Source organism: Parambassis ranga, chromosome 3 (genome assembly GCF_900634625.1).
Source record: "Parambassis ranga chromosome 3, fParRan2.1, whole genome shotgun sequence".
In the NCBI taxonomy this organism is placed as follows: domain Eukaryota; kingdom Metazoa; phylum Chordata; class Actinopteri; family Ambassidae; genus Parambassis; species Parambassis ranga.
In genome coordinates this window covers 11,134,703-11,157,846 of record NC_041024.1, presented here as the reverse complement: position 1 = coordinate 11,157,846, position 23,144 = coordinate 11,134,703, and the positions used below count along the sequence as shown (strand labels likewise).

At 41.7% G+C, this 23,144-nt stretch overlaps 1 protein-coding gene across 15 annotated transcripts in view; it reads right to left on the bottom strand.

Annotated features, from left to right (window-relative positions):
* sox6 (SRY-box transcription factor 6) overlaps positions 1–23,144 on the bottom strand; it is a 119,711-nt gene that overhangs the window by 73,040 nt on the left and 23,527 nt on the right. For 6 of the 15 annotated variants that reach the window (XM_028401169.1, XM_028401165.1, XM_028401168.1 and 3 more), the window contains 3 exons: positions 21,164–21,215; positions 4,459–4,696; positions 1,990–2,200 (listed from right to left, as the gene is read on the bottom strand). In XM_028401169.1, the coding sequence (XP_028256970.1) occupies positions 1,990–2,200; positions 4,459–4,696; positions 21,164–21,198 (484 nt within the window). In that variant the 5' untranslated portion in view covers positions 21,199–21,215. The remainder of the gene's footprint in view (positions 1–1,989; positions 2,201–4,458; positions 4,697–21,163; positions 21,216–23,144) is intronic. The other 9 variants (XM_028401173.1, XM_028401172.1, XM_028401174.1 and 6 more) reach the window with 3 other exon arrangements.

The following is a 23,144-nucleotide window of genomic DNA, read 5'->3' as shown; positions in this document are numbered from 1 at the left end:
ATGTTTAAAAAAAGTCTCTACTACAATTACAGACCATTTGTTGTCCCCCTACACTTGAGGTCACTGCGTTTATCCTCAGTCCATCAGGACAATGAACTAGCTTGACCAGGCAAGGAAGCCCAGAGAAGAATGGTAGCAGATGGTGAAAAGTCTCTGAGGACCTCGGTGATCCCGACCAGGCAGGCACCGAAGCAGCAGAATTAGACACAACAGTTGTCGTGCGTAGATAAGCGATATATTTAGCTCATCTGTTGCTTGTGGCACATTAGCGACATCATTAAGACAACAAATGGCTCCTCCGACGTTCTTGCATGCTCTTTAACAGGTTAATCCTGCCCTTTTCATTTCCAGCCGCGTCTCTCTCCATAAACAAAGACATGAGATTACGATATCTCAAAGGTTTCTGTGAGGTTTTCCTTAGGCGGCTTCTAAGAGTCCCTCTCCCTCCGTTTTACTGTAATCACTGATCATCACCACTGAAGCTTCCTCAAGTGCTCTCAACAACAGAGTATCTCTCAGTTCTCGCAGCTCGGGGATAGCATACTGAACTTTGTGAGCCTCTTGTCTTCTGCTGTGTTCCCTGCTCAGAAACTAATTTCCTCCAACAGGGGAGTTTATTTTGGTGGTGATGATACACAGCACATGAGGCAGACCAAGTCACTATTATTAACAGGAGATTAAAACAGCTGTATGGCACTCTAAAGCACCCTCTCCTCCCTGTGCCAACATACGGCCCTGGATTACAAGCTGCACTTGACCATTTAAATTACTGCAACAACCAGCCTTCACCAGCTGGGGCTCATTACCATAATGCCCGCTACCGTTACCGCCGACATTCCTGCTCTGAAGATCAACTCCGCTACGAACAAGACACATGAAATATTATGGTATCTTACAGCTAATCAAAAAGCAGCAGCATTTTTTAATTTCTTGCACACACATCGCAACAATATTGTATATTCTTAATACTCTTTTTACATGGGGAAACAATGCAAAGGCCTCTAACTTTTAATTTGTTTTTTATTTTTATGTGTTTTGCTAAATTGCTAATAGTCATATGACTGCGGTATTTATTGGTGTTTGAATATGAAATTATTGTTCCGTCCTTTTTAATCTAGATGACAACACAAATAATCAGCCTCATATCAGGCCTGTGATGCTCTGATACAAAAGATCGCCAAACGAACACTTAAAAAAGAAGTGGCAAATTATTTTTAGGCTAACAGAGGTCTAATTTATTCATCTGATGAAGTGCTTAAGCTAAGAGCTCCCCAGACACTAAATGAGACACATGCATTCCCAAGGGGGTTTAACATTTGATTGGATGTAGTTATATTACTACAGACCTAATTAAGAAGGGGGATGTGTTTCTGCAGCTCTTTCAAATATTTGTTTTTCCGCCATACTCTTGATAGACTGCAGGCTGTAGGAGGAAGAGTCAAGCCGGGTGAAACTGGTGCCGATACAACAGAGACCTAACTGTTGGCACAGAAAAGGATTTCATTTTCTCTATGTCTTGTCATGAAAGTAAGATGAAAAAGAGGAATTAATTAAGCACAGGTAAAATCCTTGAGAAGGACTTAAGTTGTTTGCATGTAGCAAACGCTAATGAATAACTGCACGGAGTGAAAAGTGGTTTGTGTAACCAAATAAAAAGAGGTAATGTTCCTGGCATCAGGTCAGCACTATGAGTTTTATAGTCAAAGAGTTTTCCTTGGCATGGAAGAAGACCACACTTATGCTGAGGTGCAATGCCACACAGTCTTTGTCACATTGGAAGAGGTTCAGAACAAACTGGAAACACTGTAACGTCAGTATTGCCGACTTGTGTGTGCCCACATGAGTGTGTGAGACGGGAAAGATACAAGAGAAAAGAGGCAGACAGTCAGGAAGAGGGAAAATCATAAGATTTGGGATTAGTCAGACTAAAGAAGAAGAAGAAGAAGGTATTACTACGCCCATCGCCTGAACACAGTCGCGGAGTCATACCGTCTTGCTCTGTCTTTGTCATCTCCTCTAGCTTCTTCTGCTTCAGCGTGTCCACTACGTCTGCCAGGCTTCCTTTGCGGCGCTCCGGAGTTCCAAATGCTGATCCGCTCAGCAGGTCACTTCGCTCCCGGGCCCCCTCCTCAGGCTTGTGTGGGGAAGTGGAATTGTTCCGGAAGGAGTACAGGGAACATACTTTATTGCTGTCAGATTCCTGTAAGACAAACAAAAGTTCAGTTGGAAGGCAACAAGGGATGGGATTTGTATTAAATGATGAGTGTGTTTCTGTGTTCTGTCAAGGCTCCATTCAGCTTTTTGACAGTTTCGCATTCAAATGCAGTGATTGCTAGGTTTTTGCAGCACAGGGGTGATTTGGCCATATCAAATGGCTCCTCACTGGCTTTCATACGGCACCTTCTGTGTTTTCAACAGTGCTAGCTGCTCTAGAAAATGAGATATGACAAGTGAAAAATTGAGATGAAATGATGAGGTACACTTTCATAGGGAATATCCATAATGTGCTCAGGCTTTACTTTTCATCTGCAGAGACTACACAGAGAAACCTCCCAACTGTAATCTCTCAAATTGCTGTTGAGTGTGCATTTGTGTTCGGGTGACTGCTGTGTAATTTGTTCATTTTCTAGTGGAGACCTATTCTCAGCTGAGTGCCTTGAGCCATCGTAAATCTGTGTCCTGTCTCGAGCTGTTGTTGTTTTTCAGTCCCACCTGTGTATGGTTTAGTATTTAACTAAGGGTCCTGTCTCTGGCTGACTGGCTGAGTGCTCCCTGTGCACAAACAGAGACATGAAGGAAAAGGGGTAGAAGAATGGGGGAGGGCTTGGGAGGAAGAGAATACTCTGCACATGGGAGTGTATAGTCAGCACACAGACCATGGCTGAGGGTTGCGTCTGACAGAAGGTGGTGTTAATTATGGTTTGTGGAGTCTGAGAAAGCAGAAGGTAGCTAAGCAGCCAGGAGTTGCAGCCTTTAACGGGGGAACAGTTATCTCTGATTTAAACCTCAGCCCACATAGTGAAGAAAATAAACATGACACACATGTTGTATCCAATACATACAGCACGCCTATCACAGAAAATTGAGCTTTCTAATCAACAACAGTGTGATAACAGAGTGTATTACAGCATGGCTAAATGATAGAACCACGTCTGGAGCCACTGACAATCCTAAATAAAAAGTCAGGAATGCAGTAAACTGGGACAGGAATGTTGACAGTGCCAATTTCTCATCCTTGTGTGGCATGTCGAGCTTGAGGCAGAGTTGCAGCGGTGTGTAGGGTGGTCTGGTACCAAGCGCCAGGGTGGCACGACCAACCGGTCTACTCTGCACCTCCCCAGCCCTGTGCTGGCTGATTATGCAGCGTGGCAGAGACAGTGGAGAGTGCTTGAGGGGAGTGGAGCAGTGCTGGGTTAATCAGCTGGCGTGGGTTCAGGGCACAGCCCACACAGACGCATGGCACAGCAGTAGAGTCAGGTATCAGCAACAGTCTCATTCCTTCCACCGTGTGCCTTTCCCTTTTCTCTAAAATGAATCTCTCTTTTCGCTTTTGCTCTTTTTACTCTTGTTTTACATCCTTTCCTCACAACTTTATCTGTTTTTAATTTACTTCAAAGCAACTTTATACTATATAAAGCAACACTTTATATTGCACTACATAATAATAGTAATCATTTTTATAGTACAAATGCATTTAATTGTAATTTTTTCATGACTTTTTAAAATCCTTTTTTAATCATTAAGGCTGATAATATTTAATTGTGTGTTTTTGCTATTTATTTTTAACACTTTTACAAAGATTTCTAACTAACAAGTAGTAGTAGTAACTGATTGCCTTTGATTGATTGTAGGTCAGTGTTTTAGCTTCACATCTTAAAATGTAAGTTTTGTTGTAATATACCACAGATGAAGAACACTAGCCTGTCAATTCCCTACACTGTCAGCTTACCCTATAGCATTATGAAGAGCAAGCTGCTGCACAGGCTTTTCATGTGTCAGACTGTGTGTGCCTGTTCACGTGTGTGTTGTACTGCAATGTTGAGGTGTTGAAGGTCTCAGTGGCCAACTGCAGAGCTACTTCAGAGGCCCTCTGGGTCTCTTTACTACAGACCCGTCTGTCACAGACAACCACCTGCCTCCTGTGTCTACAGCCCACAAGTGCCTGTGCTCTTCCTCGCTCTGCTTACATCAAAGCAGCTCTGTACTTAGAATGTACAGCGTCTGGAGTCTTGCTGCAGATGTAGCTTGCACACAAGAAGAAAACAACACACATGCATATCAAGGACAAAGCATGTCTTTAACAGCAACATGATTTCCAAAGCAAGCCAAGGAATGATGATAGATAAGGCTAGATAGATAGATAAGACTGGTTCTAATTTAATCGTGTTAGTGGTTAGTTGTTAGCCTAATCTAAGACATTAGTATGGACTTGATCAGATGTTTTTTGTCATATCTTACCATGCGCTGCTGGGCTGACACCAGGCTGTCCCAGTCACTCTCTGATGGTACACTGCTGAGTGGCTGCATTTCATCAGGGGCCTTTCCATGGAGCAGGCTGTGCAGGGGCAGCTGCGGTGTGCCGTGGGCCTCTGCGCTCTCCTCCTTCTCCCAAGACAAGTGCTCCTGACTCATGGCATCATCTCCATCAACCACAGAGGCAAAGGGAGATGTGGCTTGCTTGGAAGACATGACTCTGCTGTGGAAGAAAAAAAGGAAAATAGAAAAAACAATTATACTTTCAGAGAAACACAGTTTCTATGCTCACATTATATCACATATGCTCTAGCTGGATTTACATTATACTGAAAGTGATGCACCTGAGCAGATAATTCTGAATGAACTAAATGCTCCACCTGGGTGTCACCTGTTGCTGAGGTCCCTAATCCTTTGTTTAATGCAGATGGATGACTTGATCTAGGGCTGGAACTGTGCCTGCTTGGGTTCTGGCCCAAACCCCAAGACAGATACTCAGGCAGCAGGTCAGCCAGGGAGTGGGACAAAATCCAGATAAAAATTGAAAAAACGAACAAATACATTTACTCCTAGAAGAGGGCGTAATACGACTTTTGTTTTTTCTCATCCTAAAATATTATTTTTCTGTTTTTGTCTTTACCTTTCGGAATTATTTGGCTTGTCCTTCAAATATTTAATTGCCTGAAATAAGGTCCCATGTACGAGTTTATTCAACTCCGAAGCAATCAGATAAGAAACAAAAGCCAGACTCATCTTCTTTTGTTTCCATGTGCCAAATTAAGAAATTATTCACATTTTGGTGTGACAGTGTTCCCCCAGGCCAACAAATCCTACTTAAGCTGCTTAAAAACCAAAAGCTAACAGTGATGGACTAGATTCACAAATCTGTCACATGCTTTCATGAATATTACAGTGAAGAGTGTACTTGAAATATCAGGTGCAAAGGCAAGTCATGTTAATTCTAATTTCATTATTTTTCTTTCTTTCTTTTTTTTTTAACAACCCATCTATTTTTGGTGCTGAATTTATACAACAAATTCCACTTTTTTCTCACAATTAATGAGGCTTCACTCATGCTGTGTGTTACAATGAATGAAATTATCCACTGTGCCAACAAATCTAATTATGCATTTGGTATTAAATTAAAAAGGGGATAATATGGCCTTCCTACTGATGTGAAGTAGAGAAAAGAAGCTGGAGCATATTTAACTCCTAATCCGCTTTTCCCTGAGCCGTTGTTGTGTTTGTTTTTCTCAACCGCAGGACATTGACCATTAAAACCAGACTGTGACTATTTAGGGCTCAATCTTCTCTGGAGGATGAGTGTATGTTTGTCTGTGTGTGCATGAGAGGGATGAGAAAGAAAAATTGCGGGTGTGAAGTTCGGCGTCTGCGTTTCTATGTGTTAAAATGCTCAGGGTACTTCTTGTAAAGTACATTTCATCACTGATCACCATCTACCCCGTTCTCCTCCTCTATCCACAGGGGTCACTGTGACAACACTTTAGTTCCACCTTTAGCTTGCCGATGGGAAGGGAGTGGGTGGGGGGGCTGCCCAAGGCTGAGGCAGGCTTGTGGTGCGATGGTGTCCTTGCACTTTCTCTTGAGAGCCAGGCACCAGGAGATAGGCAAAGATAAGTTGCATTTAGTAAAGGCCTTTACTAAAGAACAAGGTCTTTGGGTCTAATGGGTCTCGGTCTTTCTCAAGGAAGTCTGTCAAATGAGATGTATTGTCCATGTGCACACACTGGTGAATTGTTTGTGTCTGCGGATGTTCTAGGCAAGATTGTTTACACAGCGAATGGCAGTCCACATAACATACCAATCACATAAAGCAACATTTTAAAAGACAGCGAGAAGGAAAACATTATGAGTGGATGAACACAGACAGATTATAGTAGTTCTGATATGTGTCAGATTTATTACAAGTTCAACCCTTTAAAACATCATTATTCAGAATGTAATGAGTATATTCCACACTCTGTTCGCCTGTCATTTATTCACACAGACCCACAGAGTCACAGATCAGTAGGGACCTAAACAATATTAGCCTAAGTTAATCTCTTGTGTCTCAACAGCTGTTTAAACAAACCCACCAAGTTAGGTAGACAGCAGAGCTGGAGTGTGGACCTGTGGCTGCCTGCCGGCCTGCATGTCTGTCTGCCTGCCTGCATGTCTGTCCGTCTGCCTGCCTGCCTGTCTGCATGTCTGTCTGTCTGTCTTGCGGCCTTTTATCCTCTGTACATAGAAGTGTTGTCGTCTATGTCTTCAGAGGGACTCAGCCCTCAATTTTAATCAGCCATTAACTTGTTTCCTGTAATTATATCAAATAGAAAATGAGCTCAAATTTGTGTACTGTTAATTGAAAATCAAGAGTGAGGGCATGTGTGTAATGGTAAGTAGAGAGGCCAGTAGTAAGGTTAGATTGGTGTGTGTTTGTGTGTGTGTGTGCCTACAACACTAGGCCCACATGGATTGTGATATATTTTTTATTCATGCACCCAAAAAGCCTAAGCCTGAAGCGCAACAAGCACCTTGTCCTCAATGGAGTGTGAGAGTGAAACAAAGCACTGCTTTTGTATTACACAGTAAATCAAGTGGTATTATTTTACCACTAAAATATTCAGTCTCTCAGGCACTTTTACTTTGGTCTCCAGCCATCAGTCAAACTGCTGAGGCGTGAGTGAGAGAAAGGGATAGAGAGAGAGAAAAGAAGAGAGGGAGCAATGGAGACTCCATCCTCCTGTAACATGTGTCTACAGCAATCTTGTTAAAGAATGCAACAGATCTGCGGCAGGCTCCATAACAGTATTTGTCAGCAGGAGTTAATAATTTATTAGCAGTGCTGGGAGGGCTGCGCTCAGGCAGCTAAAGAGTGCGGAGAAAACCCTTCTGCCCCACCCCCCACCTCTGACAAGCCTCATACAATACTGCCTGATATTATTGAAAGGGAAAAGGGGGGAAGTGTGGCAATAATTCTCTGAAAATATCTGAGGGCAACCATACAGTATTTTATTCCTCATATTTGGAGAGTAGATCACACAGTGCTGAGATCTAAAGGGAGTACGTGTGCGATAGATCAGCACAGACACAACAAAAGCATTTGATGAGGCGCAAAATAGAGAGCAGAATTCAGCTAAATGTGGGTACTACCGAAGCATGTAGAATCTGATCATATTTTCTGATTGAATAACACTGTTTACACCCTCGGCCTCCGTGCTTGCAAAGTAAAATCAGCAAAACACAACTATTTGTACAACTACAGTGTATTCTTGAAATAACTTTATTCACATTAATAATTAAATTGGCTTTGCTTAGGGAAAAAGGCCCAACACGTGCTTTTACATACTAAACAGTGCAAACTCTTTACTCTTTACCGTCTCCCTCAAAGACAAAGCCGAAGTCACTTTGAAGACTTGAGGCAGAGATAAGAGAGGGTCAAATAGAAAAGAGACCCGGTCTATATATAGCTGACAATATTGCGCACATTTGAAGGATTAGGACTTAAGTTCTCCAGCCGTGGGCTCATATGGCATGGAATGCTTTGAGTCATGAATTGTTCCCTGAGATAATGTTTCATCATCGTGCAAAACAACCTCTGCTTAATTGGTAAGTATTAGAAGAGTGTTGTGCGCTGCTCATGTTGGTGGTCTTGTGACTGCTGGGCCATGTGTCCTCAGCTATCCCATTTCTTCTTTCATCATAAAAGGGTCTGACTGACTTTCACCCACCATATCTGCTCTGTCACACTATTTACCTTTTATAGACAATAGCGATAAGTAACTCCACATCGTCCCCCCCCCCCCACTGCCCCTCCCATCCCGTGCCCATATGCCCACTTTTCCGTCTGTCTCGCTGCTGATGTCTTGCACCTTCGTTTTTTGATCCTAAGTCCCAACAGGGGGGGATTACGCCCTCTCCCTTTCACGTTACCAGTAGAGGAAGGAGTGAAGTCTAATAAATAATTAATAATGAGATAAAAATACAGACAATGACAAATAAGTGTCTTAGGTTCCTATGTGCACTCTTTAGGTTGATTAAAAGAGATTAAAAATATTTAAAATGTCTTATTTATAACAGTATTTGGCATAAAAAAGAAGTTGTAGTCAGGTACATCTGCCTGCAATAAAGTCTCCTAATAGAGCTAATTAACAAGGGTGAATTGTGTAATAATACATTTAAATCACAGAGATGGAATTTTTTCCTGTAATGAAGAAGAATAAGACAATAGTGTAGGGGCTTCAGACTGCGTGCGTGTGGGCATGTGTGTGTGAAAGAAAAAGGCAGAGAGAGGGAAAAATCATCTGTGTGTTTCCCTTCAGGGGTTCCTCCTGTTCTAACAGGTGTCATGGTAGGGTTCCTCTGGGTTCTTCACCTGCCATAATGAGATATTACTACCTGACAGCTCCCAGCTGGAGGAGCATTGACACGGAATCCACCGTTTAGCACAATTAAATTATCACCCTCCATTGTGATTGTGCCATGCTGTGCAGCAGCCAGGTTTCTGGATACATAATCAACTCATAATACGGGCTGTATACTGCGCACAGTTAGTCTCTTTTTCTCTCTCTTATACACACATTCAGAGTGTGCACACAAATGCATGTTTATGTATTGTGTAGTATAGATTTTTTTTTTCTATTAAAAAGTATTTCAGAAAGAGAGATGGTAAATCTCTTAAACCACATTCAACAGAGTAATTATAGATAATCATATTAAAATATAGTAAATGGTTGGGAAAATACAGATTTTTCAGCTCGGTAACCTGCTGTACAGCAGACTGGAGAGTTGTCTAAATGAATTTGTTTAAATTGTTCCTCCATTATTGTTGACCTTCCCCTGCAAAAAGTCAACTCAATTACAGCGGCACTCCATCCTCACTTCACATTCTCTCCTGATACCTTCTCTATTAGAAACTGCCACAGTTACCACAGCTAAAATCCACACTCAAATGATAGCCACCCAGAGCAAATTAAGCAAGCCACCTGAAGTGCACACTTTACATATTGAGCAGAGCATCGATAATTACTTTGCAGGGTAAATTATTTGCAATAATATGCTGCTAGAGGAACTGCCTTGTATCTCACTTTAAACACTTGTGCAGCTGCCATGACAGCATGGTTGGTGTCCTTGCCCCCACACAAGGCAAAGGCAGATGCAGGTGTGAGAGTGCTTAAGTGTCCCTGTCTGTCTAGTCGGGAAGGGTCGATGAGCACTCACACACTGAATTCCTCCTCCTCCTCCCTACCCTCCTCCTCCTCTGGTCCCCTGTGCCATTGGCCCTTTTCCTGATCCCTGGACACAAGCTCAAGAGCTGGATGGCATAACAGCCTCTCGGTTCCCCAGGACACACACAAGTTCACTCATGCGTATGCTTTCACAAATGAAGGAGGGCCATCCAAAATATTCACCACTGGCCTTTACTCTGGACTTGCATCATAGCAGAAATGATCCCCTCCAGAAGGAGAACAGTGGATGTTATGAGTCAACCACTTAGGGAAATGTACACACTAGAAGACAGGAGCAGTAGCAAGACAAGAACTTCAGCAGACTCCTTCATCAGCCAGAAAAGAAAAACATGTTTTTCCCCCCACCTTTCTTTAGCAGTATTTTTTTCTGGGCCTGCTGGGGGAAGCACTTCCCATTGAGCTTTCTGTTGCTGCTGCTACACTTAAGTAAGCCTCACAGCAAGTCAAGTCATCAACCAACACAACCCTATTTGCTGAGCAACAGTGGAGCTTTGTGGCTTGCCTCATAGTTGACAGTAAGTTATGAGCCCTTTGTGAGCAGGAGAAGGAAAACAGAGATTGGAATTTGGCAGGAGCATAATAATACAGAATTCTTCTGTTCATGGAACCTGAAATTTTCATGGAAACAATTGAGCATTGTTGAAGGAAAGAAAAGCAATGGTGACAGATGAAATATAGAGAGGGGCCCCCCCTTTTTGTAAAACATTAAACAAAGCGCTATTCAGGCCAGGTCCATGCTGTCATTTATAAAGATAAGTTCTTTGGTGTGCTGGAGAGTGCACTTCAACAAATCTGGTGTAGCATCCCTCACTGTTTGTCAGAGGAGTGAGAGGAAGAACTGGCCAGGAAGTTCCAAACAAAAGTGAAGAGACACATCCCAAGTCAAAACCAAAGAAACACAATAGGTTTATGGGGAGTGCAGACATCTCAAAAAAAGGAGGACAAGTTTAAAAGGAGAAAGCAACCACAGTCTTAGTTTTTGAGCCAAATAATCAAGGACAACCAGGAGCAGTAACAACATTACTGTGAATGTTGTATGAAATTAGGGGCATTATTGTGCTGCATGGCAGGGAAACTGAGGCCCTCGGTCATTACATGAGGTCATTGTTGGCACCTTCAGTGCCTGACTGAAACAAACTAGGGTTGGTACAACTGCCTTTGGTTTGTACATCTGGAATGTCAACAGACAGTTGCCCACTTGGTCAGACTCTATCCCTATTCCTTTCTTGTTTTTTCCCTCCATAATGTAGACTGCTTCACAAGTCCTGGTCACCAAATTAGCAACTTGGCAATTTCTACACTAAAGAAAAGCAGTTTTGTTCTCTTTCTTTTCTCATCTCATAAATGGATTTCTGTAGCCTGTTGGAAGAAGTGAGGAAATTACCTTTAACACTGTTGTAATTAAGCAGCTCGATTCTTATCCTGGGAATGGGAGGACAACAGCTCATTAGCTACAGTTAGACCCACCTCTAATTCTTTAGCCCCCCCCCCCCCCCCCCCCCCCACCTCCCACTCTACTATTCTTTTTTTTCCTCCCTCTTTTCCTGAATAAATTAGTGGCATTCATTGAAAACTCTCTCACAAGGGAAAGCAATGTGTCTCCCTTTACGGACAGGACTTCTTTTCCCTCTTTGTCTTTGGGCCCTTATGTTTTTTAAGGACTGTGAGAAGAAGGGCAGGGATGGAACCGGGTAGTGTGTAGAGAGTAGCCACGTTTCATGTGACACGTCAATTGGAAAATCAAAACAGGGGTAGTTCATTTGCTCCACCCAGATGAGGCCATCTAGCTGAGCCATGATGAATAGGGGTCAGGCAAGCCACACCTCGAAGATTTATGATTAAGGCTTATTATGTTGGGAAACTGACATTGATTGCTGATTTAAACCACTGAAACCAATTAATTTGCCAGTGCTGAATAGAAAGCATGGTCAACAGTGTGTGTCATTCTGACAGGTTGGACGGGAAGAAGCCGAGCAAAAGTGAAGGACTAAATGAATGGCTGGCACCCAGCTCTGTTTGGAGGTGGTTAAAAGTTACCACGTGTGATTGACAGCTGATACAGAAAAAAAGAGGGAGACTGAAGAAAAAATGAGATCTGAGGAGCAAAACCCGAAACCCCGGCCACTGATCTGAGTAATTGCCCCAAAATTTGGTTCACAGAAGACATGTACAAGCTGCTGTTTTAGCAATGCTAAAATGGTTTCATTCATGGGGCGGCACTGAGAAAACCTGAGTAAATGAATGTGAAACATAGCCCTAACAAAATCAGAGAGCTGACAGACATGGTGGAACAGAAAAATGTGCTGTATTTCCACTCCGGGGAAGCAGACACTGTAGTGGATTAGACGCTGACTGAAACACAAAATGCCCCAGTCTGCTGCTAACATGTGTCTGACCGCTCATATTGTGCTTCATCTCTTCTTTGCTCAAAGATGCAGGAGCCACAAGCAATATGTCGACCACAGTCTATTACCAGAGTGATTTTTGTGCTGTGTTCACAACAAATGGCACATTACACTTGGTTGTATGTTATTTTTCTCTGTGGTTGTAGAGGGCAGCGTGTGTTTACTAATACCTTTTCCTCTGCCTTAGCTTCTCCTTAATTCTTTTGCTGGCTTGCTTAGAAGACACATGCATCATGACAGGGTTCCAAAATGAAATCATTAACTAAATTGCTTTCTTAAAAAGCCACAAGTGTGCGGCAGGATTTGCGAGTGTGTGTGTGTGTTTGGCTGTGGGCCATGTGCCTCTGGTTCCCAGGCAGCCTCTGCCCCGGCTCTGTTGTGGTTCCCTGCCACCACACTCATTATGCTCAGCCTCAGCACAGCACGGTGCAGGACTGCAGCTCGCCTCGCCTCACTCACTGGGCTAGTAGGAAATAATCTGGTAATCTCAAACTACTCCTCCATTTCAACTGGGGCCCCATCCACACAAAGAGAGCCTTTGTCCCAAAACATATATGACGACTTTTTGGATCTTAATCAGGAAATCAATCAAAAATACATTAAGCAAATATGGTTTTATATTTGATGTTAAATCGTTCAAGGATTTTCAACAGTGTCTTTCTCCTGGGGAAACAAGAACAACTTCTGCTGTGACTTTTGGCAACAAAGGCAACAAAAGTCTGTGTCTGATATCTACGACAATAAATCTTAAGTGCAATATAAAAATAAACACATACAGTAAGCACACAAACACACCCGGGACTCAGATAAATGCACACATTCATATTATGTAAGAAAATCTTTCTGGAAACTTTATCAACTTGTCTGAGATAGACTTCAATAAACAAAGCAGCCTGAATAGAAGGCAAATAGACAGTGAAGGACAGACAAATATTTGATAAGAGGATAGGGACTGTGGCTGAGCTGCATCACACACACACACACACACACCCACACACACACACACACCCACCTAACCCTCAACCCTGCCTGGTCTATCTGCTTGCCCACTGAGCTAAAGGTAGCAGATGTGTCTTTCACAGCCTGTGGAGTGTGTAACCAATCTGCAAACAATAGCTGAAACTTGACAAAGGTCATTGCATTTGCAACACACTCTTTATAGTAAGGGGCAGTTGGTGGCCTATTTGCCATTATTTTTTGTTCACTTTGCAGACGAAGGTATTTGACATTGATGGGAAGCACAGTCCAAAAGTTGTGTCTGAGCTGAATAGTCAGCTACACTGATGAGTTGAACTTCAGTGTAATCTCTTCTAATAAAGTTTGAGCCACCTTTATGATATCCTGATAATAACCTAATAATATGCACAGGAACAGGTACTATAAAATGCCGCAGTGTTAATTTAAACAGTGAAAAAAGATCTAGCACCAGGCTGCTTTAATGTCTGCCACTGTCAACACAAGCTAAGGGGTACAAAAAAGGAGTGTCTACATTTCACAAAGAAGTTCAGGGATGTTTTTTTTATTAAAAGACAATTTATCTGAAAATATTTCTTTAATCCTAAGAGAATATCACAAACATGTCGCTGTGAATAAAACCAAATGTAGCAAATGCCTAAATTAACAAAGTGGAAAAGGTTGTCACTCTTGACTCCACACTTACCAAGAAGAAGTGGTGTCAGGTGTGAGCAGCCAAGGAGAACTGGTACCATCATTAACAGGGAAAAAAGCCAAGAAACTAAGAGGGCCACTTCACATGCAAACAGAAGTTCAATGTGTTACATATCCAAAAGACACAGAGACCATAGTGCAGGGGTGGCCAATACGTCGTGAAAGGGGTGCAGGTTGATCACGTACCATTCAGAAAATCTTTTAATGTTCGTCTACACACAGATACACCCAGATGTCCCACTCTCTACTGATCGCTTGCGCCATTACATATTTGTGTATGTATGTAGTAGCATGAAAAGGGTCTGTATCCTGTTCATATATATCCTATAATGGAAATCAGTAATATATACACTAATGTTTTTAGTTTGTTGTGTTTTTTTATTAGAGTAGGTAGATCATTTTGTCTTGGTCATCGTAAAAAGTAGCTGGTGAGCCAAAAAAGCGTGGGCACCCCTGCCATGGTGTCGTCATCATCATATGTCAAATGCTAAAAAGATGGTTACGACCAATCAGGATTTAATTTGCTTTTCTGACCTTTAACTTTAACGTCTGATAATAACTGACATTAATGCATGAAATGGTGTTTGGAGAAGCAGTTTGTACTTGTTTGCATGTCTGAATACTGGCGAGCCTGTTGTGCAGTACAGTCTGTAAACCCTCCTCCCTGGTGTCAGCAGGGCAGCCTCCCAGCATTAGGCGTATCAGGCATATCCGCTATAAATGGCAGCTACATCAAGCACAGGCTAAAAATACCGGAGCCGCTTTCTCCCCTTTCTATGTATTCTCAATTGTGTGTGAAACTTTAGCTGAGAAATGCTGTAAGACTAGCTTTATGTGGAAAAAATGCGTATTTCTTTTGGACCTGTTCAAGAACAAGTTACAAATCCCCAGGATTTTGACAGCAAAATGCAAAAAATTATAGCATGAGAGACTTTTTTTTCTCTTTGCTTGCAAGCCAGGGTTTAAGAAAGCTCTCTAAAAGCTATCAAAAGTTTAAACATTTCCCACATCCCCCTCCTGTGGGTGTGCCTGTAAAGTGCTTCACTCCCCTTTCTTAAAAAGCTCTAAGGGATTGCATCATGGGACAGCGTGTGAGACGATGGTAGCAACATACTGTAACATGGGGGAAATACCTCATTTTGGTTGATTCATAAACACCTTTTGCACTGACTGGCTGGATGCTCAGGCTGTGCTGTGCTGGTTTGTAATGGTAGAGCTGGCTGTACCCAGAGCCAAGTCACTGTTTTAGGGGCACATAAACACACACGCACACACAGATTGTAGAGTGGCTCTGTTTTAATTGAGTCTCAGCCTTTGTGGTGTCTGTTATCTCAGACTAATAGCATACATTGGCCCGCTCTCATTATCAGAGTGGGTCTTTATCAGAGACCCTTGTTTGATACAGTTAGAGTTGATGCATTATGAACCACACACCAAGAGTCAGCAGTGATCTGCATATTCAATAACTTCCGTAATTATATGCGCAATTCATCAGATGGGATGTGATTGCAGGGGAAGTGGAATAGAGTGGAATAAAGAGGAGCAGAGAGGTCTGATTCCTGGAGGACTAAAGTCTAATCACAAAACTAACATGATAATTGAAATCTAAATTGAAAGGCTTAGCTCTCGGGGAGAGTATGTCAGACATGGAGTGCAGAGGCGCTAGTAAGAATAAAACAGTGCAGACAGGCAGGAAAAATTGGATTGAAACTATAATACACACTAATAACAATACATGTGGAAAAAATAGGGGTGCTTTACACTGATCATTAAAACAACCTCCAAAAAATGTTTCTCTGATCCATTTAAGAGCTAAAATATGAAATGAAATTTAAAGAGCTTTTCAGGTTTTAGGTCGCCTAAAAAAAAATCATTATTGACTCTTTAAACCTGTTTCTATCACTGATAGCGTTTGTTGGTTTAACTTACTATTACTGTAACATGGAGGGGAAGCATTAACTCTTACCTGCTATTAGTATGAATTTATACAAATCAATCCAAGTGATCTAGTGTATTTTGAAACAAAATGATTACTTATTTTCAGTGCACTGGCATCTGTGGAATGGTAACACGTGTGCCTAAATTGAACAAGTCAAAGTGCTTAACATTGAAGTGTTTACTTCTCAAAGAAAATATCTGCTACATTCTTAAAGCTTGGAGGAATGTATGCATATATGTAGTTCAGTAATTGCTCAGTATCACACACTGTCATCGTCATCCCTCTTTTCTTAAGGAGTCTGTGGCCTTTAAATTCCTGTGTTCAAGAAGTGACTGAAAAGGGACACGTTCTGCATTGCATTAGACAGAATAGTCCTTAGGTTACACAAGTGTGAGTGATCTGACCTTTTTACCTGATGCAAAGAACAATCACTTAACTATTTATTCCTTTCACATAAGAGTATTATCTAATTTTTTCCCCAAATCTGTGGACTTATCCTGTAAAAAATGTATTTTCAGATGAATCTCTTTTTGGCAGAAACTGAAACAAAGCTGTCCTCCATTTCACCCCACATGCTGCACTGTCTTCCCCTTCACTGCTCTTGTTTTACTTGTTGTGAATGTAACCCAGAGGAGGAAGTGAGGAAAAGAGACAGTGCTGAAAAGTCCTCTGTCCCATCTTCACCCCGCCCACCCCCACCCCCACCCCGCCGTCCGTCCAGACCACAGGATTCATATTCATCCCTCAATAACGTTTAATTAGTAATGCCAAATTCATTAACCTGCACCGCTGTTACGCTAACCTCAGCCATAAATTGGCTTAATGTGAGCAGACATATTGCAGCTGTAATAAGGGACATAAAACTGAAAGAGAAACACAGAGCGTTCCTTCCATAGTCATGGATCATTGTAACTCAGCAGTGTTTTAGAGGAGCGTTCCTTTTTTTTAAAAGTGTAGCAGCTCTTTAGCAGCTTTTAACTATACACCCATCAAACACACAAGTAATGAAACTTATTTAATATTATGGAAAATATTATGAAAGCCATTACTCATAACCAGCAGCAGTTTCATCACCATGTCTCACCTCAAGATTTCTTAAGGCTGTAACGACAATATTGACGGCTGTAATATTTCGAGGTATTTATGTGGAAATTTAAAATCCAACACATGTCGGTTATGCAGCGGTTAATGAAAATCCTGAGTGAATTACCTAAATATTAAGGCCTGTCAATATTTGTGTGAGTTCCTGTTGTTTACACGAGTCAGGAGAGATACACAATGATATCTGTGAACGAGATGCAAGAAACAATTTTAACAGCCCCTGAGAACCTCTGCAGTCTAATTGGTCCAACTCTAATTGGCCGTTTTGTTTGTGTTTATTCAATCAGTGGTGAAGACGTGTATATTTTGGCTGTGTGTCAGGTCAGCCCTTATTAGTAGCATTTTGTGAAAATCTCATTTTCTTTTCACAAACGTTAAAAAAAACAGAGATTAAGTTTTTGTTTCTCAAGCAGACGTGCGGATTCAGGAAACAAATGGCCATTGTAAAAACCACAGACAACCTTCACTGTCCTAGGATTACACATTGACCTTTCTGCTCCTCTATCCCCCAGTGATCTCGCCTAACAACTCGCACCAAAGAGCCTATTAGACCTGGATCCCACTTTGTTGTTAAAAAGGGTCTTGTCCTTTCAGAACACTCACTTCCTTGCTTGCTGTTTTTCAAGCATAGGTGGTGAAGGAACACAAGTTCATTGTTCCCTCGCAGATGGAAGTTAGAGTTACCAGGGTAACAGCTCTAATCCTTCTTTTTCACCATTTCTTTCATATTAACAGCCTATCGAGTGCTACCTTTTAAGTCACAGGCAGGAGCGCTCACTCACTTTGAATTAGCTATGATTCTGTTTTCCAGGAGACAGCATGATGAGCTAATCGAAATTTACGAAATAATGACGTACTGCGAGCAGCTACTTCTTTCTCCTGAGGCCTGCTCCAAGAATAACAATAATGAGGCCATTATCGAGGATTGCACTTTAAAACGCTGCCCTGCCACCAAAACAGAGGACATAATTGTTCTGGTGTTTTCCGTACAATCAACAACCCATTGTGGATGACTTGAGAACTAAAGGAGCAAAGAATGGGTGCCATAATGATTGGTCTGTGCTGCCATGAAGATCCTGTACAAAGTGTCCACTGAGGAAGGAGCTCGATAGACTACTGATTTGCTTGGGTTGTGGATGGAAGACAACTGTCTGGCTTTGTAGAAAAATGTCCTCTCTGCTTTTTGTGTCTCTCTTTGCCGCTCAAACAACCCGCAGGCCACATTAGAGAAGACCCATTCATATGGTGAAAAGCTCAGAGTCACACAGCCTCATGTGAAGGGGCCACGTAGTTGGTGGAGAGAATGGCCATTTATATAACCTCCATCTATTTGAGACAAATATAATTGATCTCTAATAGAAGATAATAAAAAGGTGTGACTATAAACAATAATGTGTTTATGCTTCACCGGTTTTAGTTCACCGATCACGTCAACCAAGCTTGAATTACTGTTGAAGTTTAGCCGTATGCAAATTAAAATATCCCTGAAAGTTGAGGCTGGAACTAAAATATTTTATCAAAAAGTTGTAAACTTGCTGTGAGTGAGCTCTGTGGGGTTGTACAAACACGGTGCTGCACCTATTAGCTGTGCTCTATTGTAAAGAGAGTAAGAGAGACAGAGCTTGAGGGCAGAAGGAATGCTAAGTGGGCCCCTTAGCCTAGTCAACCTTCAGTGGGTTTCATTTATCTTCATCTTGTTAGACTAAATTAATTAACAATCTCAATGTTACACACTTTCTCCTTTCATTACATCAAATAATGGCAGAAATGTAGGGGGAGGTCCTGCCCACTGGGAGCAGAAAGAGACTTGAAGGCATCTCTCTCTCTCTCTCTCTCTCTCTACCTCTCTTTCTTTGCGTATCCCTCGCTCTCTCTCTCTCTCTGTGTGTTCACATGTCGGTAGTCTTCCTTCCCCTTTTTCTCTCAGACTCTTATTTTCCCAGTCTCTATGACTACACAAACAAAAAAACCTATTAAATGTCTTTCATAAACACATAAAAAATTGATCTATTTTCTCTTCAGCTCTTCACAATAAGGTAAGCATGAATAATAGTTTGCACACTAAAGACTCTGAGTACATTGTATACTGTACTTTGGAAAACTTTTGCTTTAGAATTTTAAACAGTCTTTTTTAAAAAAAAACAGATACAATACAAAAGCTTTGAGTTGTGCGTAAAATAAGTTTAGACGTGAGTTTGATGTATTTTTCATGACGGCTGTGTATCAGGTATGAAACAGTGTTTGTCAAAAATGAAAGTGGATACTTTTACAGCTATTAAAATTCTCTCTGTATGTCTGACTCAAAACAAAACTCCTGACTCATTACGTTCATGAAAGGCCCATCTGGGGTGCTAACCGTAACAGCATAAAAAGTCAATAACAATGCTGATATGAAATGAGTGCGTTCCTCTGACCGAATTCTGCTGCTTTAGAAGAGATACTGAGATTCTTCGGCGAAGGAATGTCTTAACTGCCACATCCATCCGCCCCTGTTTCTATCCTTTCCTCCCCTTTTACACCCCTACCCCTCACCCCCACCCCACTGCCCACTCCAGGACACAAGTCTTATCAAAGCAAAAGGGCTAACCCTAAAGCAAAGCCTGCCTTTAATCTTGGCCTGATTGTTGAGGCCTCCAATCTGCAGCCAGTGTGCGTGATATCTTTCTGCTGCTGCTTCTCCTTTAATTAAAACAGACATTGACAGAAGGATGTGGATTAGCAGTGCAATAATGTGTTTACTTAGAATAATCACAGTGTTTTCTCAAAGCCATGAGAACAAAAGCAAATTGTTGAGAAGCAGCCAAGGTCAAAGGTCATTTTATTTCCTCCTCTCTGTTCTTTTGCTACATGTGGGATGTAGAAATATCACAGTGAGATATGTTCCTGCCAGCACCCTTCACTATCCAACCCTAATCCTGCAGCACACAGGATACAGTTCATTTTTAGTGCAGATAGTTATCCACCAAACTGGTTTCGACAGGTGGTGAGAGTTAAACGCTGTCATCCACTTTGTAGTGTAAGTCTAAAAAAGCGGAAATGAGCAATGGCAGTGCGCTTTCAAAAATTTAACATGCTGTATATGCCTGAATAACTCCTGTCAAACTGTAGCACGTATACCACACCAAATAAATTGGTGCCATACCCTGAAAGATAAAACAAATACTGTACATATTTACATCCCAGATTTAACAAACCGTAATAAATATATACTAAAAAGGCATTTATATGAAAGAATAAATGTTCACGGTCAGATAAAAAATTTAAAAATATAATTCATACAGTAAGACTCTGCAGGATTGACTTTATTACTGGTATTGTTCCTGATATTTCATTCAGAAGCTTATAAATGTTGAAGTCTATTGAATTCTACAGATAAATTAAATTAATTTAAAGAATTAAATGAAAGAATTTCCAATTGAATTCCTGAAGGACATTTGACTAGTGAGAGTAATGGTATCAAATTGTCCTTTCTTTTTAAAATGCCCCCAACAGTTCTGAGAGAAAAAAAATGCTGTTAATTTAATCAAATAAGTGACCTTTTGAAAAAGAAATCAAAGAGGATTCATTAGCTTTAGTAAAGTTTGGCTGACAGCAGCTTTGAAAGGCAGATGCTGCTGCTGTGGCTTTTAATGAGCCAACCCTAATTAGGGAGCAACACTGGAGCCTAGAGAAGGTGGTTGACTAGGAAAGGAGCCAATGGTAAATAAGCTCTCTTATTTACTTCCTCTGTGTGTAATGACAGCACAAATTTTTAATTAGAATCACAGGAAGGGTAAAGACAAAAATGTAAATCTTTATGTTAGGCTGAATACAAACACAAAACACAACAGGGGGGGGAAAGCATCACAAGACCTATATGACAGCATCTGCCCCCCACCCATACAACCCCAACTAGCCCTGATTAGGGTGGATAGTAAGGGAAGGCATGAGGAGGGTGGTCAGACACAAACATGCAGTCTAAAGACATATACAGCCTGACCTGCAGGTTCTTAAAGCCGTGAAATGGAGAGGAAAGGGGGGAAAAATAGGACAGCTCATGTGCATATCTCCCTTAGGCTGTTGATGTGTGCTTTCAGTCTGACTCACATTGAGCATGCTACACTACACGAACACAACCATAACACACAGCTCGGGTAAATATGTCATAATCCAATGTTTGACAGTGTTCAAATATACAGATACATGCGCACACACAAACATGTGCACGCACACGTGGGACAAAGTCTAAAGCTAACAGTGTGTCAGAGAATTTAACCCCTTTTTAGCCCAACTACACCACCCCTGCCCGACCTATGAACCTGAATGGCAACAACGGAAATGAAACTAACCTCAGTAAAAAGCTGCTACGAAGAAAGCCCTCCATGTCAGCGTGTGGGGTTTCTGGCAGGAGAAATCACAGAGAACCATTTTCACTTTGAAACAAGCAATAATCAAGAAAGAAGAACAAGGAGGAAGGAGGGAGAAAGAAGGAGGAAATGAAGGAAAGAAAAACACACAGATTATACATCTTCCTCTTATATAAGATCATATGTCTTTAATTAAAGCAAAAATATGACTAGGAACCCATCCTAACTTTTTATGAACTGACATCATTAATTATACCTCTTTCCATGGAGGGAGTGGATTTGCATACAACATCGGTTTGCACTGAGAGCCTGATGATATGTTTGCATCAAATAAACTGCTGCCTGCTGATCTCTATACAGTCCATTTCCACCACTGTGTGCGGATATATGCATGTACATCCAACAACTGTAACCACAGATCTCAGAGCAGCGCCAGTCTGTTCGGAGTAGCCAACGGTGGTCCAGCTGCAGCCCATGTGTGGCGAGGGTGCTGCGGCTTCTGGAAGCTCAGCCGCAAGGGACCCAAGCTGGGACTCAGAGCGCCAATGAGGCAAAAGGATGTGGTCATGATGTCATCACTTGCAGGGGTCGTTCAGAAGCCTTAGCCACAAAATACTGGAGACACATGGCTAAAATTGACTTACAACAGGTTTCCATTAGCATATGTTATTGGTCTGTATAATATGCACTTTTATTGTGTTAAGATTGGCTGAAAGTTGATTAGGACTTCCACGCGCTTTGTTTAAAGTGGTAAAAGCGAGCACCAGTTTCAAGGAACAGATTTGTCAGTGGAAATTTTATCAGTGGTTGAAATTTAAATGTCTCTCAGATCTCACAAGGAGCCTTACAAACATGTTCAGCCTCTGAAATATGGCAGGGGTATCTTGCAAAAATATTTTCAGCATTATACCAAAGCATCATGCTTCAACGTTTCATCTCTCCACTGTCTTTTTATTCAATTTCATAACTTTAAAATTCACGAGCTGCATAAAGTCCAGATACCAAAATTCCTGCTGTGAAAATCACTACTTTTTAACGGGAGTGGAAAGAAAAATACTCTTGTCTTGAACTTCTGCTGTTACAGCACTCCCTCGTCATCAGAAATAACACAAAATGCAAAAGCAAATGACATCTCAGCCCTTAAACACCTTAAGTTTTAGTGACATGGGTGTAATTTGGCATTTTCTCCCCCTTGCTCTTTTGGCTTGCGAGACAAAGCCTCTGAGAGAATGGAAAGAATGAGCTGGGCCCAAGGACACTGTGCCTTTCAGTCTGGCCAGCACTTAGCGAGGCAGTGGATCCACAAGGCCCAGAGGGCTCAGCTGAGACTTTTCTCACAATAAGGTGTCTGGGGAGGCGGGAGTGGCATAGCCAGGGGCACTGCAGCTCTGCTCTTTTCTCCACTCAGCTGGGCCCAGCGCACATAATACCATCACCACACCACAGCACACCAAGCCAGTGACAACGTGAGAAAACAACCGTCAAACAGTGCAGAGCAGATCAAGCGTGTCTCCTCACTTCTCTGAGTGCAAAAAGCACACATACTCCACTGCATGTACACACAAACTTGACAATTATCAGCACAAATATGAATTCACTTTCAAATCACAACAAAATAACTCTGATATACATCTTCATCATATCATCAAACATATATCTGCATGTGTGTTCATGCATTCACTGCCACCTGAATCCTAAAATAGTAAAGCAGAAGAAGAGAAAATGAAAAAAAAAATTAGACTGTGCTCAGTTTCTATCTTTATCTTTGGTTGTATTCCATAACCTTTGTTGTTTCACTCTGTGTGCTTGTGTTTCCTCAGCTGTGCCTGCTGTCCACAGTCCCATTGTGGTCAGAAACAACTGAACTTAGTCTGTGGCAGCAAAGGTGCGGTTTGGAGAGCAAATGACCAAACTAAGGAAAAAGTGACTGAGCCACATTGTCTTGTGCTCCTCTCTACACACA